Source organism: Erithacus rubecula, assembly GCF_903797595.1.
Source record: "Erithacus rubecula genome assembly, chromosome: 5".
Taxonomy (NCBI): Eukaryota; Metazoa; Chordata; class Aves; order Passeriformes; family Muscicapidae; genus Erithacus; species Erithacus rubecula.
The window spans coordinates 35928503-35942401 of NC_136687.1; the positions used below are offsets into that span (position 1 = coordinate 35928503).

The 13899-nt window shown below is 39.7% G+C and overlaps 1 protein-coding gene across 3 annotated transcripts; it reads right to left on the reverse strand.

Annotated features, from left to right (window-relative positions):
* Positions 1 to 4359: 4359 nt before the first annotated feature.
* On the reverse strand, positions 4360 to 12860 carry LOC306802280 (uncharacterized protein). Of its 3 annotated transcripts, none has more exons than XM_079306262.1 (9): positions 12140 to 12860; positions 10297 to 10383; positions 9891 to 10124; positions 9029 to 9051; positions 8031 to 8176; positions 7400 to 7476; positions 7208 to 7303; positions 5128 to 6144; positions 4556 to 4916 (listed from the first exon to the last, which is right to left on the reverse strand). In XM_079306262.1, exons 1-9 carry the CDS (start codon positions 12680 to 12682, stop codon positions 4689 to 4691), a joined length of 2451 nt encoding a protein of 816 aa, XP_079162388.1. In that variant the 5' UTR covers positions 12683 to 12860; the 3' UTR covers positions 4556 to 4688. The 3 variants fall into 3 exon arrangements, with proteins under 3 accessions (XP_079162387.1, XP_079162388.1, XP_079162389.1); XM_079306263.1 differs by having other exon boundaries at positions 4865 to 5045; XM_079306261.1 differs by having other exon boundaries at positions 4360 to 6144.
* Between the last annotated feature and the right edge of the window lie 1039 nt (positions 12861 to 13899).

Here is a 13899-nt window from a genome sequence, read left to right on the forward strand (position 1 = left end):
CCAGCCTGAACAGACCCAACTTTCTCAGCCTGTCTTTATAAGGGAGGTAATCCACTCCACTTAACAGCTTCATGGCCCTTCTCCTAATGGGGACACCAGAGCTGGATGCTCTAGTTTAGATGGGGTCTCACAAGAGCAGAGTTGGAGGGGATAATCAGCTCCCTCGACCTGCTGGCCACACTCCTCTTGATCCAGCCCAGGACTCCCTTGGGTTTCTGGACTGTGAGTGCACATTGCTAGCATGTGCTGAGTTTTGCATCAACCATCACCCCCCAAGTGCTTTTCTGCAGGGCTCAATCCATTTTCTGCTCTGCCTGGATTTATGCCTAAGGCTGCACCAACCCAGATGACTGACTGGACAGCCCTTAAGTCTTTTCAAACCCAAAAACTATAATTCCAGTATTTCAACAACAAACAAAACCCAAAAAACAACAGGTGATGATCTTGATTACTAGGACCTGAGTTTATTAAGTTCTGTTTCAGCAATCAGTGGTCCTTTTTGCAAAACATAGGGTCTTCATCATTGATAGAAAGCTCACACAATCTCCCACTCAATTTAGCCTGCAGGTTTGTCCGCAGCACTCCAGTTTAGCTTGCAACCGGTTATTCAAACATTGATACCATTTTCTCAATATAATATTAATAAATTATTTTTTCCAATACTAGTCATGAGTCTTACATGCTCAATATAATTATAGAAACATGAGCCTCCGCAGCATTAGTAGTTTAAGCATATATCTGTTCTGCAGTGATCCCAGGAACTAATGTATCAGTATTTAAGATCATGCCAAATGCTCTCTGCATCCTTACCCCATGTACAAAACAATTCCAGTGCATATCTATTTTATTTTTTCTTCCTTTGGGTTAAATGAAGATGCTTATTACGCACTCAAGGATTTTTCACTCCTTATTAAATCTATTTGGTGTGATAAACTTGTGCATTTTTGAATACAATGTATATTTCATTTTTAAAGCAACTTAAAAGGGAACAATGCTGTCTTTTTTTTTTATTAAGCCAGAACAAATCTGAGTCAACTGTGATGACCCAAATAATTTTCTACTGGCATTTAAACAGCTGGAAGAAAACTATGAAGAGAAAATGAAGTATGCTACCTGAAGAACAAAAACCAACCAAAGCACCAGTACTTAACACCCTTACCACAGAGATCAGCAGTCTTTAAATTAAAAAGTTACTAGATCCGAGTTATCAATTACAATTTCAGAATAAAGCTTTAGTTAATAACCCAATAATACAATAATAAACAAACCAAAAATACAAAATAATGCAAAGTTTGCTTTATGAAGTTAACCTGTACAAAATTGACGTTTAAGCAGTTCTAATGTCAACTAAAATATTTTTTAAAATAAACTGTAATTTTTTTAATAGTTACAAAACTGAATAATTATACTTTAAGTTGCACTTTTTCTCCAGGTAGCGACATGTATTTTAATATAACTCTTAGGTATATACTGAATAAACATCACAGTTCTGATGCTGGAGAGATTAGCCTCACAGTAGAAACTTTCAGCACTAAAAACTTTTAGCTCCTTTGTGAAGTATGATCAACAAGTACAAGTATAATAAAATAAATTGTTTTAGCTGTTTTCCAAGGTTTCTTTTAAATCATGAAGTAGTATCCTCAGGAACCACTATAAAAGCTTTCAAACTGCAAATTTAGTTTACAAAATCTGAAATATACAGAGGACTTTACACAACAAAGTTTAAGTAATAAAATTTTCCAACCATATGTAGAATTGCTTCATTTTTTACCTCTTGTATCTTAAGGAATCAGAAAGTACAGGACAGTGTAAAACAAATTACTGAGTTTAGTAAAATATGTTATTTCCTTGGTGTTTTTTTTGTTTTGTTTTTGTTTGTTTTTGTCTTTGTGTGGTTTTTTTGTTTGCTTGGTTTTTTTTTGGGGGGGGGCAGGGAAGGGCAAAGTTCTTAGCAATATTTTCAGACAAATGCTTCACTTTAAGACTGCCTTTTTGTTTACTTGTAATCTGAAAAAATACACACACACACCTATGTTTAGATAATCCAGGGAAGTGAGGCTTTGACAGCAGTCCTCACCAGCACAAAGAATTCTAAGATGATGACTGAGATAGTGGTGTAAGTTATTCTCTATGGATAATAACCAAAATACACATTAAGGACAACTCTGAAACTCATTTCTTTGAATTAGTTCTGCTGTTCATTCAAGACCACTGATTGTCCTGCTTCCAGTCAGGGCAGGGTTAATTTTTAAGGTAGTCAGGAGAGACATGCCCAAGACCCAGAGGTTATTCTGTACCTCCCATCATTTTCAGGGAACAGGGGAAGGGCTCCCTTCTGGATCACTGTAGTATGGCCAAGGGAGTGGGCAAGTATCTTCTTGTTGGGGATTTCTATGTGAATCTTACCTGCCCTGTAAAACCTGAATGCTGACCTATAAGGCACTTGGACAACAATGCTTAAAAAGCAGTCCTAGGACTGTAGCAAAGCTCCACACCCACAACTTCTACCTTCAAAGTAATGTATAGTACTCTATTTGCTTTATGAGTCTATGATGGTGCCTTTTCACTAAGGGAAAAGGTATCTGCATGGAATTTTGACTTTATCAAACTCCCATGAAATAACAGAAATTAACAGAAGACAGGTTGAAAATATGTAAGCTTCAGAAACCTGTTATAGTTTCTGATTAACCCTAGCTCATTAAGAATATTTTTGTCACTGTGGAAGAAAACAAACATTTTCTGCAACTTTCTGGCAATAAATTTTACAGGTGCCTCATCTGACTAAAATTGTCCAATTTCTCTCACTTTTATTAAAGTGAGACCAACCTCCACCTGTGATACTCTCTACCATTATCATCTCGCTCAGATTTTGTCTTCCAGTGATTTGAATTAACATTTCTCTCTTACACATGCAGAACATGACAAGAATATCTAGAGATAACAGCAGAAAAAATCTTAGGAGAAAACTGAAATACAGGAGGATTTAAGAGATTAATATAACGAACTAAAAGACTAACCACAAAGAGGGTTTTTACCACCTCCTTTACTATAACACAGACAGAAAAGTAGTATCATTAATTGTTATAAATACTAGAAACTATTTTTCAGCACATTTAATAAAGGAATGCAGAGAAAAAATTGCGATCAAGAACTGAACACAAATCAAATTAGGTTAACATTTCCTGAAACAAGAATAGTATCTCTAAGTATTATGTCATAGTAAGTATATTAGTAAGCATTGCAAAGATTTAAGTAATAATTTTCTTACAGAGTTAATTTGGAGATTATTGATTTTTCCAGTTGCCACTGAAAACTTCTGAAGAATATTAAATATTGTGGATTTTGATTTAATACTTGCCAGTAGACACATCTAATACAGAATTAATTTCTTTAAAGCCTAGCATCAGCTTTTGCTTAAGCATAAACAGTAAAAAGCCCCAGAGCTTTATTTTGAAACAGTACCACTGTCTATTTCAATGACTAAAGCACAGTTATCTCTTGGATCCAACAAAATGGCCAGCAAAGTAGAAAAGATGGTCTTTTTATTCTAACTTTGTACAGATTTTCAGACTAAAATTTCCACAAGTCCTAAATCATTTAGTGAGATGTGCTGTTTTCCTTTTTTGTCACTACACACAGATTTTAAAAGATTTTTTTTGTTTTGAAAGCTAGATTCTCCAAATGCTTTCAATAAAACAGCAAGTTCATCAATCCAATTATTTCCAAACTGTTGCCAAAAAGCTGAAATTTAATTGTAATGTTTCTATTTCCTGAAGGCAGCACTTCAGAAGTGTAGCTGACACCCTTCTGCAGTGTATAAAAGAACACTGATACGATGCATCCATTTCAAAAGCGCAAGAGAAATTATTGAAATTACACTTGAACTTATACCTTCAACATACACTGAATACATCACAGAAAAGGAAAGAGCAACTGGGAGATAAACAAAACAATTTTTAGTAACACCTTCAATATCTTTTATTTTTGTTGTGGCTCTCCTCCCTCCCTGCCTGTGAGGTGAATGCTCTTGGCTGTTCTCATACCCATTTAGGTGCAAGTGCTGAAATTTACTGCCTCCTGCCCCTGAGGCTTCCCCCAGCTCGCTTTCTGGGACACCTCAGTTCCTCATCTCCCAAACATACCCCAGAAGGTTTGCATTACTGAAGATGCAGCATCTATGGTTATACTTTGGTCTTGAGCCAGTCATGACCTTTTTGGTTGTTTCTTGAGTTTATGACTATACAATTAAAATCAATTTATTGCATTGTACTGTTCATAAGCAGTTAAGTTTCCAACACAGAGATACTTTGACTGGAAAGAAGTGGGGAGAACAACTGTATTATCACAAGTATCCCCACCTTTTAATGTATTAAGTAGCATTTATTTAATTCCAGCTTATTTTCAGTCTCTCTTCACATGTGATTTTCTTCTACCAGACATTTTGTCTTCAGCAACAGAAAAATATTCTGATGCATGGCTGGTATCAGTAGAGAAAGATGCTTGCCTTAGCTCTTAAGTATCAGAAGTGCTGTCTCTCAGCATTTCTCCCGTCTCACTTACTGCAAGCACAAAACCTCCTGAAGATGGACCACTGCATGTGCCAGGAGTGTTCTGAAACTGTACAGGCTCAGGTTCATCCTCCCTTCTAGGGCCCACACAGTTGTTTTCAGCAACAGTTTCTTCATCTTTTACCATTTTTTGTTCTTGTGCTGCTGTGGTAAGTTGAGTTGAAGATGCATTCTCACACTCAACAGGAAGAACTCCTGAACATAAAGGTTGACAAGGAGTGTTACCATCACCAAGCCTTTTTGTACTTTCAGTGTTTTTAGATGAGTCCACAGGCAAACGTGACCCTTCACATTTTGGATGACTCTGAAGAGAAGCAGGCTCTGTACACTCTGGAGACACAGATTTACCTACATTTAGAAGTGCTTTGTCAGGAGATTTCTTCTCCTTATCCATTTTTTCTGTTCTGTTTCCAGAAAAAAACATGGAAGAAGTCAGCAAATCAGAGGTATTTCGGACAATGCCTCCAAATGAAAATACTGGTGAAGGCAAAGGGAAGTTACTTTTGCAAGAAAATGCACAACTACTGGTGGTAAGGGGGGTCTTGGAGACACCACTCACACCAGCTCCAGTGCTGGTTTCTGAAATACCACAAGCTCCAGTTGTGCTGGATTCTGAGGCGTGAAGTTTTTGTTCCCCTAAGACACATGGTTTCTCTTTACCATATCCTGCAAGCTCCTCTGCACAAGGTGTTTTTTCCCTCATGTGAGATGTTTTTTTGTCAGATGGCTTCTCAGATTGGCTAAAAAATGAGGATGATGGTAACACCTTACATGAATTGCTAACTTCCGATCCCACAAACAAATTTCTTTCAGAATTGCCAAAGGGAAACAAAATGTGCTGTTTCTCACTTTCTGCTGAGTCTAAACTAGGACTTGTTGAAGCACTGCAAACTGTGTTTTTGATTTCAGGATCATGTTTATCCTGATGATTTGTTTTATCCACCTTATCACATCTCCCTAAATAAAAGTGAGGGAAAGCACATCTCTTGTCTTGCTTTTTAAAGGAAGATGTACCTCTATCTTTACTAAATCTTGGTAAAGACTTGTTAGATGCACTGAAAGTAAAAGGCACACCTGAAGGTCTCTCTGCTGAAGCATCTACAGATTCTGAAATTGAAACGGTAACAGCCACTTTTTCTACTGGCTTTAAGTTGAATGCAATGCTAGAATTTGAGTCCATTTCGTTGGAAACAGTAGCTGATGCCTGTCTTGGCCATTTTTCTTTAATTAACAAGTTTGGAGAGGTTTCAGACAAGGCTGGAGTGGATACTTTCTGGCCACTTCCCTCATTAAATGATTTTACGTCACCATTTGTTTCCATATTTGTGGATGGGATGCTATGAGCACTGCTTCCAGAAAAGTTTCTTTTGTCTAAGACACCTCCTCTTCGCAAGGTTCCCATTTTTGTTTTATCTGTGTTATTTCCTTTGGTAGGTGAATATACAAAAGTTCCTGAGGAGTTATTCTTGGAGGCCTCAGCAGTTACAAATTTATACTTTTTTTTTGCAGGGAAATTTTGAGTCTTAAATACATTGGGGAACTTCTGAAGTTCCATGTAGTATTTGTAACGTAACTCCTGTAATTACGGCAAGAAAAAAAGAAATCATGTTATCTAACATGGCAATTGTGGATTTAGAGGTTATAAAACTCACTAAGATTAAAGAAAAGTTTTCCTATATTCTAGAGAATTTATAAAGTATTTTTCCATTGCTACTGGAAGGCAACATGACACAAGTTATTACAGAAAAAAGTGCTTTAAAGACAATTGAACAAGATACACATAGAATGTTGAAGACAAAGAAAGAGAAGACTAGAAAACTGCATTTAAAGTCACTATCAAAACCAAAAATAAATAAAAATACTAACTTAGATATTACAGCAAATCTCAATCAAATTCTCATGAAAAATAACCTTAACCGAAATTAAGTTAAATGGTGGGATTTCTTGGGGTTTTTTTGCTGTTATATATAATTGCATTTGTAATGGCAATAGAAAATAGGTATTGTCCAAAACAATGCAGAAAAAAGATAATTCTATATTTAAAGGACCTAAGCAACTTTTGAATTCAATCATCTGCCACTGGTATTCTCAGAACATGCATAATAAGATTCACTGCCAGCCACGCTTCACCAACTGTAACTGGAATCATTCTGTTCAGAACAATACTCAGCCACCCAAATGGAGAGCAGTTCGTAAGTAAAAAAAACAAAATTAAGAATTTAGTTTACAACTACATCATTTGAAATGGAACAAAAAGAGACTGGATTCAGTTTTATGTCAAATTATTATGTGGCCTTACAAGATTGAACTCTATTCTTCAGAAAACAGAATACAGGCAGATTACTTTATCTTCAAATATACGCTAGATAATTTTATTCAGATTAGAAAAGCTACAGATGCGACTCAAAAAGCCACACTAAATATAAAAGTAAGTATTTGAAGTCAGTAGTAAAATTTAGTTTCAGCTTTCTAAAAAAAAAAAAAAAAAAAAAAAATCTGACAGCTTTAATACCTTGTCAGATTTCATTCTAGAATTGGAAGGGTTACTTAGGAAACTGAAAAAACATTTTAAAAGCTTATTTAGAAATTTGCATCATAACAAACAGTAACTTAGCCATACAACTGATGTTCAATCATACCTCATGGCTCATATTTTGAAACGCTGACATTTGTGATATTGACATATAGCGAGTAGGAACCCTGTTGCCATCTGCTTCATCCTGTCCTGCTACAGGCTGAAAAGGATTTTGCAGCACACATTATATTTCATTTTGATAAGCCAAAACAGACAAAATAGTACCATGCTGAAGACCACATAGCCAATAACTTACAAGAAATATGCCATGTGTATTCTGCTTTAAGATATCTTTAAGCAGAGTTGAGCTCTCCTGTCCTTCATAAGGTAGCTCTGTAAGAAAGAACACAGAGAAAGTGGAGGATAATACATTAAATATAGAAAACACTGAACGATTCCTGTGGATCTAAACAGATTAAGAACATTTAAGAACAAAAATATAGTGCCCTAAGTGAGGCCTTTGTGGAATGTTATGTTATATAAACCAAGAAGCCTGTGTAATATATTTTTTTGAATGCTGGCCTTATAGGAGACATAACACCTCCTCCTGTGAGGTAAAGGCACTTGATGTGAGCACAGCCAATATTTGCATAACCTTACAACAAAGGCCCATCTAATTCAGCAACACACTTCTGACAGTGGTGCTATTGGTTGGATACGAAAAGTATGGTTCTGCCAATTCCAAAAATACAGCCTAGGAACTTCCTAGAGAAAGCATATTCATAAAACACATTTTAAAACCTCTCACGAATTTATCATTCATATAATTTGCTCAGATGCTTTCTTGCATGTGGCTGCCATGAAGATTGTTTATTAGCAATTGCTCCCACAAGTTCCAGGTTTCTAGACTTCCCAAATCTTGTCTTAATTAAGTCCTTCTTCCCCACCTTGAACAGTGCCTACTTCTACAGGTGTTAACTCCAATGCTAAGATTTCATTAACCACAGACTCAATATTTATCTTCCTTGATATATACACTGGTGGTTTTTCCAAGTTGGATGCTATATTCATCACATCAAGCTGAGTTTTCATTCTGGAAAACAACAACAAAAAAAAAAACAATCGAAAATGAACCAACTTAATCATTTTTCTTCATGCTTACATGCTAGCTAAATTACACTTGCTTAATATAAAAAATATTTTATAAAGCAATCACTAGAAAACAGAAGGGAATGAAAAAATTATGTCTACAATCAAATCTCAAGTTCTCTAGATTTGTTTTTCTTAGAACTTCTTCACTTAAATTAGGTTTCATAACCCAAGAAAACTGCAAGAAGTAGCGCTGGTGGGTCAGGAAAAAGCTACCTCATCCACTTTCCTTAGTGTACATTGCTTGAATCTAAATTATACTCCTTCAGTGGGCACTGCTAATGTTAGTCTGAAACACATTGCATTTTGAAGAATTCAATTTCCAATATTCTTTCTTAACCACAGGTTAAAATGTTCTAAGAAGTGTAACTAAAAACCCTTAGAAGACATTACAGGGTACGTGCACTATCAGCACAAGAACAGTGATACTGCAGAATCTTCACACATTCTCACACTGAAATATTTCTGTAAAAGCTTCAAGCATGCTTCAGTGTTCCCAAGTTTAAATAAGATATCTGAAAATATCCAATCACCAAGTATTAACAAATTTCTATATTTGGTTTTTATTAGGTTATTTAAAAGCTTGATTATCTCTAATCCCAGATACCATGTCACTCAAACTTTTGACACATTTCCTAAAATTTGAAATATTGGGCATCCAAAATCTGAAAATATTCAAATATCTTAATTACTCTATACTATTTTCTTTTTAAATTGCTTCTGTTATTATATTCAATGTTTTAATCTTAAAAATCTAAAAGAAAACTAGAGAACTAACAAAACATGAAAAATATACCTTGTATTCAAGCCACAGGCAACCTATAAATAAAAAACAAGAATTTGTAAGATATTAGCAGTTCTCCAACTATCAGGAAGTCATTGCTTTATCATAATATTTGAGAGACTAAAGTCCCTGTCTTCATTTCTCAGAACTATAGAAAATGAAGCTGTTAACATTAAAAACCCAACCAAGCAAACAAAAAAAACCCAATCTAAACAATATGTGTGTGACAATTATTTATCTTGCAATATTTTGTGATAAATACAAAAAGAACAACTTCATACCCAAATGAAGGCATTCAAATCATGGCCCATATGGTCACCTGACCAGTTTCAGAAGTTCAGATACTTGTAAACATTCAAATGAAAGACTATTTTGAATTTCTTGGAGAGGAAAGCCTCTGCTATGGGCTCTCAACATGCTACTATACTATTAAAAAAAGCTGTCTTTTAGTTTTAAATCAGGCAGATAATGGTGGTAAAAACCACAGTGCACTGCACTGTGGTCACATAAGACCTCCCAAAGAACATGTAATGAAAAATAAAAAACCTGACTGGATTAGAGCTGCTTCCCTATAAAAACCTGGTGATATCACTATACTGGATCTTTACACAACAAAACCAAAGTATTGTTAAGGAGCCGGCAGGGAGATGCTAAGTTAAGGAGAAAGAAAAAAAATAGCAGAAAGAGGAAGTAGATGAACAGGAGGAATGAGAGGAAAAAGATGAAATTAAGAAGGAACCAACGACAGAAGTGAAAGAAGAACAGAAGGAACAGGCACACTATGAAGCAAACCAGGAGACATAAGAGGAAGATGAAAACAGGATGGGAAATGACAAGAAAAGAGGGGGATATCAAAAAAAAAAAAGGCCATCACCTCGAGAAAACACTGAGGATCACACTCATTGACAAGCTCTTCACAATCCTTCAAAAAATTCTCAATGGTCTTCTTGTGAGTTTCTTTCATTTTCTTCCAAATCTGAAATTCTCTCTCTTTTTTACTTCTTTGATTTTCAAGATCTTCTAGTAGTTCCAGTTTTTTCATTTCTAGAGTTTTGAAAATTTCTCCAAATTTCAGTTCAATTGTCTCCACATCATTTTTCAGCATCATCTAGAAACACGAGATGTAAATTCAATAGCAATATCCACACAGAGTCACTTCTCTAAGTAAGCTCACAGCACATCTATGCCACAAGGAGCATGCTTCAGGTTGTGAATAAAATATGACTAGAAGAGAAACAAAGACACACAAGCACATAGAATTTCCAGCATTTGTAACTCACATCTGCATCATTTGGTCGTTTTGAGATCTCATTCTCCAGTTGCTCGTTTATTATCCTCATTTGTTTCAGATTGCTAAAGAAGGTTAACTGCAAGACAATTGAAACCCTTATTACAACTTTATCCATTCCATAAAATAAATACATTTCAGTGCTTATCTAGAATCAAATAAAAACAAACGAGGAGCTACTGGAGACAGTCCAGTGGATGCCCACAAAGATGATCAGGGGTCTGAACCATTTCTTTTATGAGGAGAGACTTCAGGAGCTGGGCCTGTTTAGTCTGGAGAAGACTAGGAGGAAATCTCATTGACATATTTATATATCTCCAAGGCAGGTGCCAAAAGGAGGGTGACAGACTCTTCAGTGGTGCACACTGAAGAGATAGGACAAGGAGCAGTGGCCATAAACTAAACCACAAGAGCTTTCAACACAACGTGAGGAGGAACTTCTTTACATTGAGGATGGAAGAGAACTGCAACAGGTTGACTAAGGAGGGTGTGGAGTCTTCCCTCTCTGGGGACATTCAAATCGCACCCCACCTGTGTCCCCTGCTACAGGTGACCCTGCCTTGGCAGGGGTTTGGACTGGATGATTTCCAGGGGTTCCTTCCAACTCTATCAATTCTGTGATATTCTGAACAATATAGTATAAAAAACCTTGTGACTCAAAACATCACTTAATAACATTTAATGCTTTCCTGGATCAGTACACAAAATTTTTCTGCTGTTTCTCAATGTAAAATTCTTAGGCTCATTGTTTTCCTCAGGCTTTTTTAATCCCTCTCCTCACACACATCTATCACAATATAACTTTTAATGCTATTACTCCAGTTTGGCAAAAAAACTGTGTGATATTCACTTTTTCTTTTTATGCCTCACATTGCTAAAACAGAAAGCTCATAATCAAGATATTTCTGTTTGAGTTTCAACTAATATTATCACTGAGTCTTCCTCCTTTATTTCTCTACAGCATCACTACTTTACAGTATGTAGTAGTATGTCGAGTACAAAGGCTGTTTTCCTCTGGTTTCCCAAGTGACGGGAAAGGTAGGAGGAAAATCAGTGTAAAAGCAACTTTTGTCTTAAAGAATACTCGGTGCAGTACTTAAACTTTCCTACTTGTGCTTTTCATCATTGCCCTGCAGTTGTTTCAATTACTGCACAACAGAACTGCTACCCTGCACTCAATTTGCACTGGGCATGAAAAGCTCATTCTACTCAAATAGTCCCTATTTTGTTAAAAATCACAACTTCTACAAACAGGCAACCAACCATTATGACAGGCAGTTGCCTTCTTATGCAGGCTGTGTAAAGCATCTTGTTTATACGTTTATTATTAGTCACCAAACTATCTATCCCTAAATGTGTAATTATCTGTGACCCAAATTACCTATCGCAGCTAGAGAGCCTAGAAACAAAACATCTGTGTGTGGATTTTTGTTACATCTTCCTGAACTCGGAAGAACAGAAACAACAAAACTAAACACCAACACCCCTTCCCCATGAATAAAAAAAAAAATAAATAAAAACCCGACACTTCCCCAAAATCAACTCTTCAGGTCCTTCCGTAAACTGAGTTCAGATCTGTTGTTACTGAAATACCACCTGGTCCCCTGCGGGCGCTGAGTGCAGTCTGACAGCAGCCTGGGAAGGCATAACCCGGCAGCGCACTAACAACTCCCCACCGCCCCAAAGCAGCACAAGCCTTCTGCCTCTGTCCCGCCCGCCACGCCGCGCTTCCTCCCGTGTTTCCGAGTAAAAACAACCCGTGCCCGGTGGGATCTCCAGTGGGCAGCCCGACCTCCCAGCCAGGCCCTAGAGCGGAGGGGGAGCGCCGCACTTACTTTTTCTTCCTGGTACACCGTGTCTATGAGGTTGACAGAGTGGAAGATGCCCCGATGCTCCTCGGAGACGCACTGCCCGCATCCCGCCTGCCGGCACATGCGGCAGTACAGCTGCACCGGCCGGCTCGGGTGTTTTTGGCAGCTTCCCCCGAACGCCTGCAGGGAGAGCAGCTCGGACCCCGGCTTCGGCCCCAGCGCCGCCTCCCCGCCCGCCGCGCCGGACCGGTAGAGCTTGACCACCTCGGCCAGGGTGGTGTTGACGGGCAGGGCGGCGACGCCGCCGCGGGGCAGCAGGCACAGCTTCCTGCACAGCGGACAAGGCACCCGGGCGCACGATGGGCCCGGCGCCGCCGCCGCCGCCGCCGCCCCGCGGCCGACACGGGCCTGCCCCGGGCTCCGCTGCAGCTGCTGCAGGCGGCCGGCCTCGGCCGAGGCCATGCACTCCAGCACGCAGCTCCGGCAGAAGTTGTGCGAGCACAGCGGCAGCGTCACTGGCTCCTCCAAGAGCGACAGGCACACGGCGCACGTCAGGCTCGCCTCCATCGGCGGCGGTGAGGGGACGAGCGGCCGCCGCTTCTGCTGATGCTGCTCCGGGCCCCGCTGATCCCGCTGCAACGCCACTTCCAGTTCAACGGCACCGGCGCGCTGCGGCCGGACTGCCACAGAACCCGGACGCGCCGCGCTCCGAACGCCGCTTCCAGCCAACTTCCCAAGAAGAGGCGCTCGGCCGGGGGGGCGGGGCGAGGAGAGGAGCGTTGGCGATAGGTGGGGGCGCGAGATTGACGTCGGCCTTATCCAATAAAAGTAGTCTAGGGCAAGGGGCGGGACAGAGGCTTTTGGGATCCGCCTCCTGCCCGGCGCGCGAGCGCCCGCGCGCCGTGGCGCCTGCGGGGTCCTAGTGCCGCCGCCATTTTGTGACGGGCTCTGGGCGGAACTCACGTCTCACATGCTAGGAGCTCGGGAAGTGCTGGGAGCTCCGCGCCTTTGCGGTCCGGAGAAGTGTCCTTGTTCCTTTCTGCAAGTCTGCAGAGTTCAAACTAAGGGACTCCGCAGTGCCCCCGGTACAGCTGTTGGGAGATACCTCTAGCTACAGCTCCAAAATCAGAACATAACTTCGGTTTCGTGCAGTGTTAGTGCTGGGACAGTGCTCTGAGTGCTCTGCTCATTTCCGTTTCTTCCCCCCCTCCTTTTTTTTTTTTTTTTTAATTTTTTTTTTTTTTTTTATACTTCCCCAGTAGTTCCTCCCAAAGTTCTGGCTTAGCGATTTTATTATCCGCCCGAAGTGTTTGGAAATAAAGGAGATTCAAAACAAATTTTAAGTTTGCTCTAGATCAATATATTTGTAACACGATGCCAGTATTTGCAAAGAAGCCAGATAGGCTGTTATTCTGTTACTTGCAGAGGCTGAGGGAAGCGAAGGGCGCGCCAGCCCCCTGTCCCTGTGCGTGTCTGCAGCAGCGCTTTATTCGCGGGCCGCAGCTGCGGAAAGCGCCTCTCCAAAAACACCCGCAGGGCCCGAGTCCGGCCGCACCCCTTGTGGCAGCGGGACAGAAGCCACGGGCAGGAATCCTCATGAACATCACCACACTTTCCCTGACTAGGAGTCAGTTCTTGAACTGAGCCACCTAGGGCATCCTGGATATAGCTTCGTGCTCTGGAGGTCAATAAATGGTTAAAATGAGACGGGTAAAAATGGAATTCAGAGTTTAATCCCCTGGAACTTCTCTGCTTAGAGCTAAATAGTGCTTTGGCTTCCAGGT

Coding starts and splice junctions, on each gene's coding strand:
- LOC306802280 (XM_079306261.1), bottom strand. CDS start 12,682: ATGGAGGCGAGCCTGACGTGCGCCGTGTGCCTGTCGCTCTTGGAGGAG. Junction 7,304..7,399: donor ATACACATGGCATATTTCTT/GTAAGTTATTGG, acceptor AATCCTTTTCAG/CCTGTAGCAGGACAGGATGA. Junction 6,145..7,207: donor TTCAAAATATGAGCCATGAG/GTATGATTGAAC, acceptor CCGTAATTACAG/GAGTTACGTTACAAATACTA.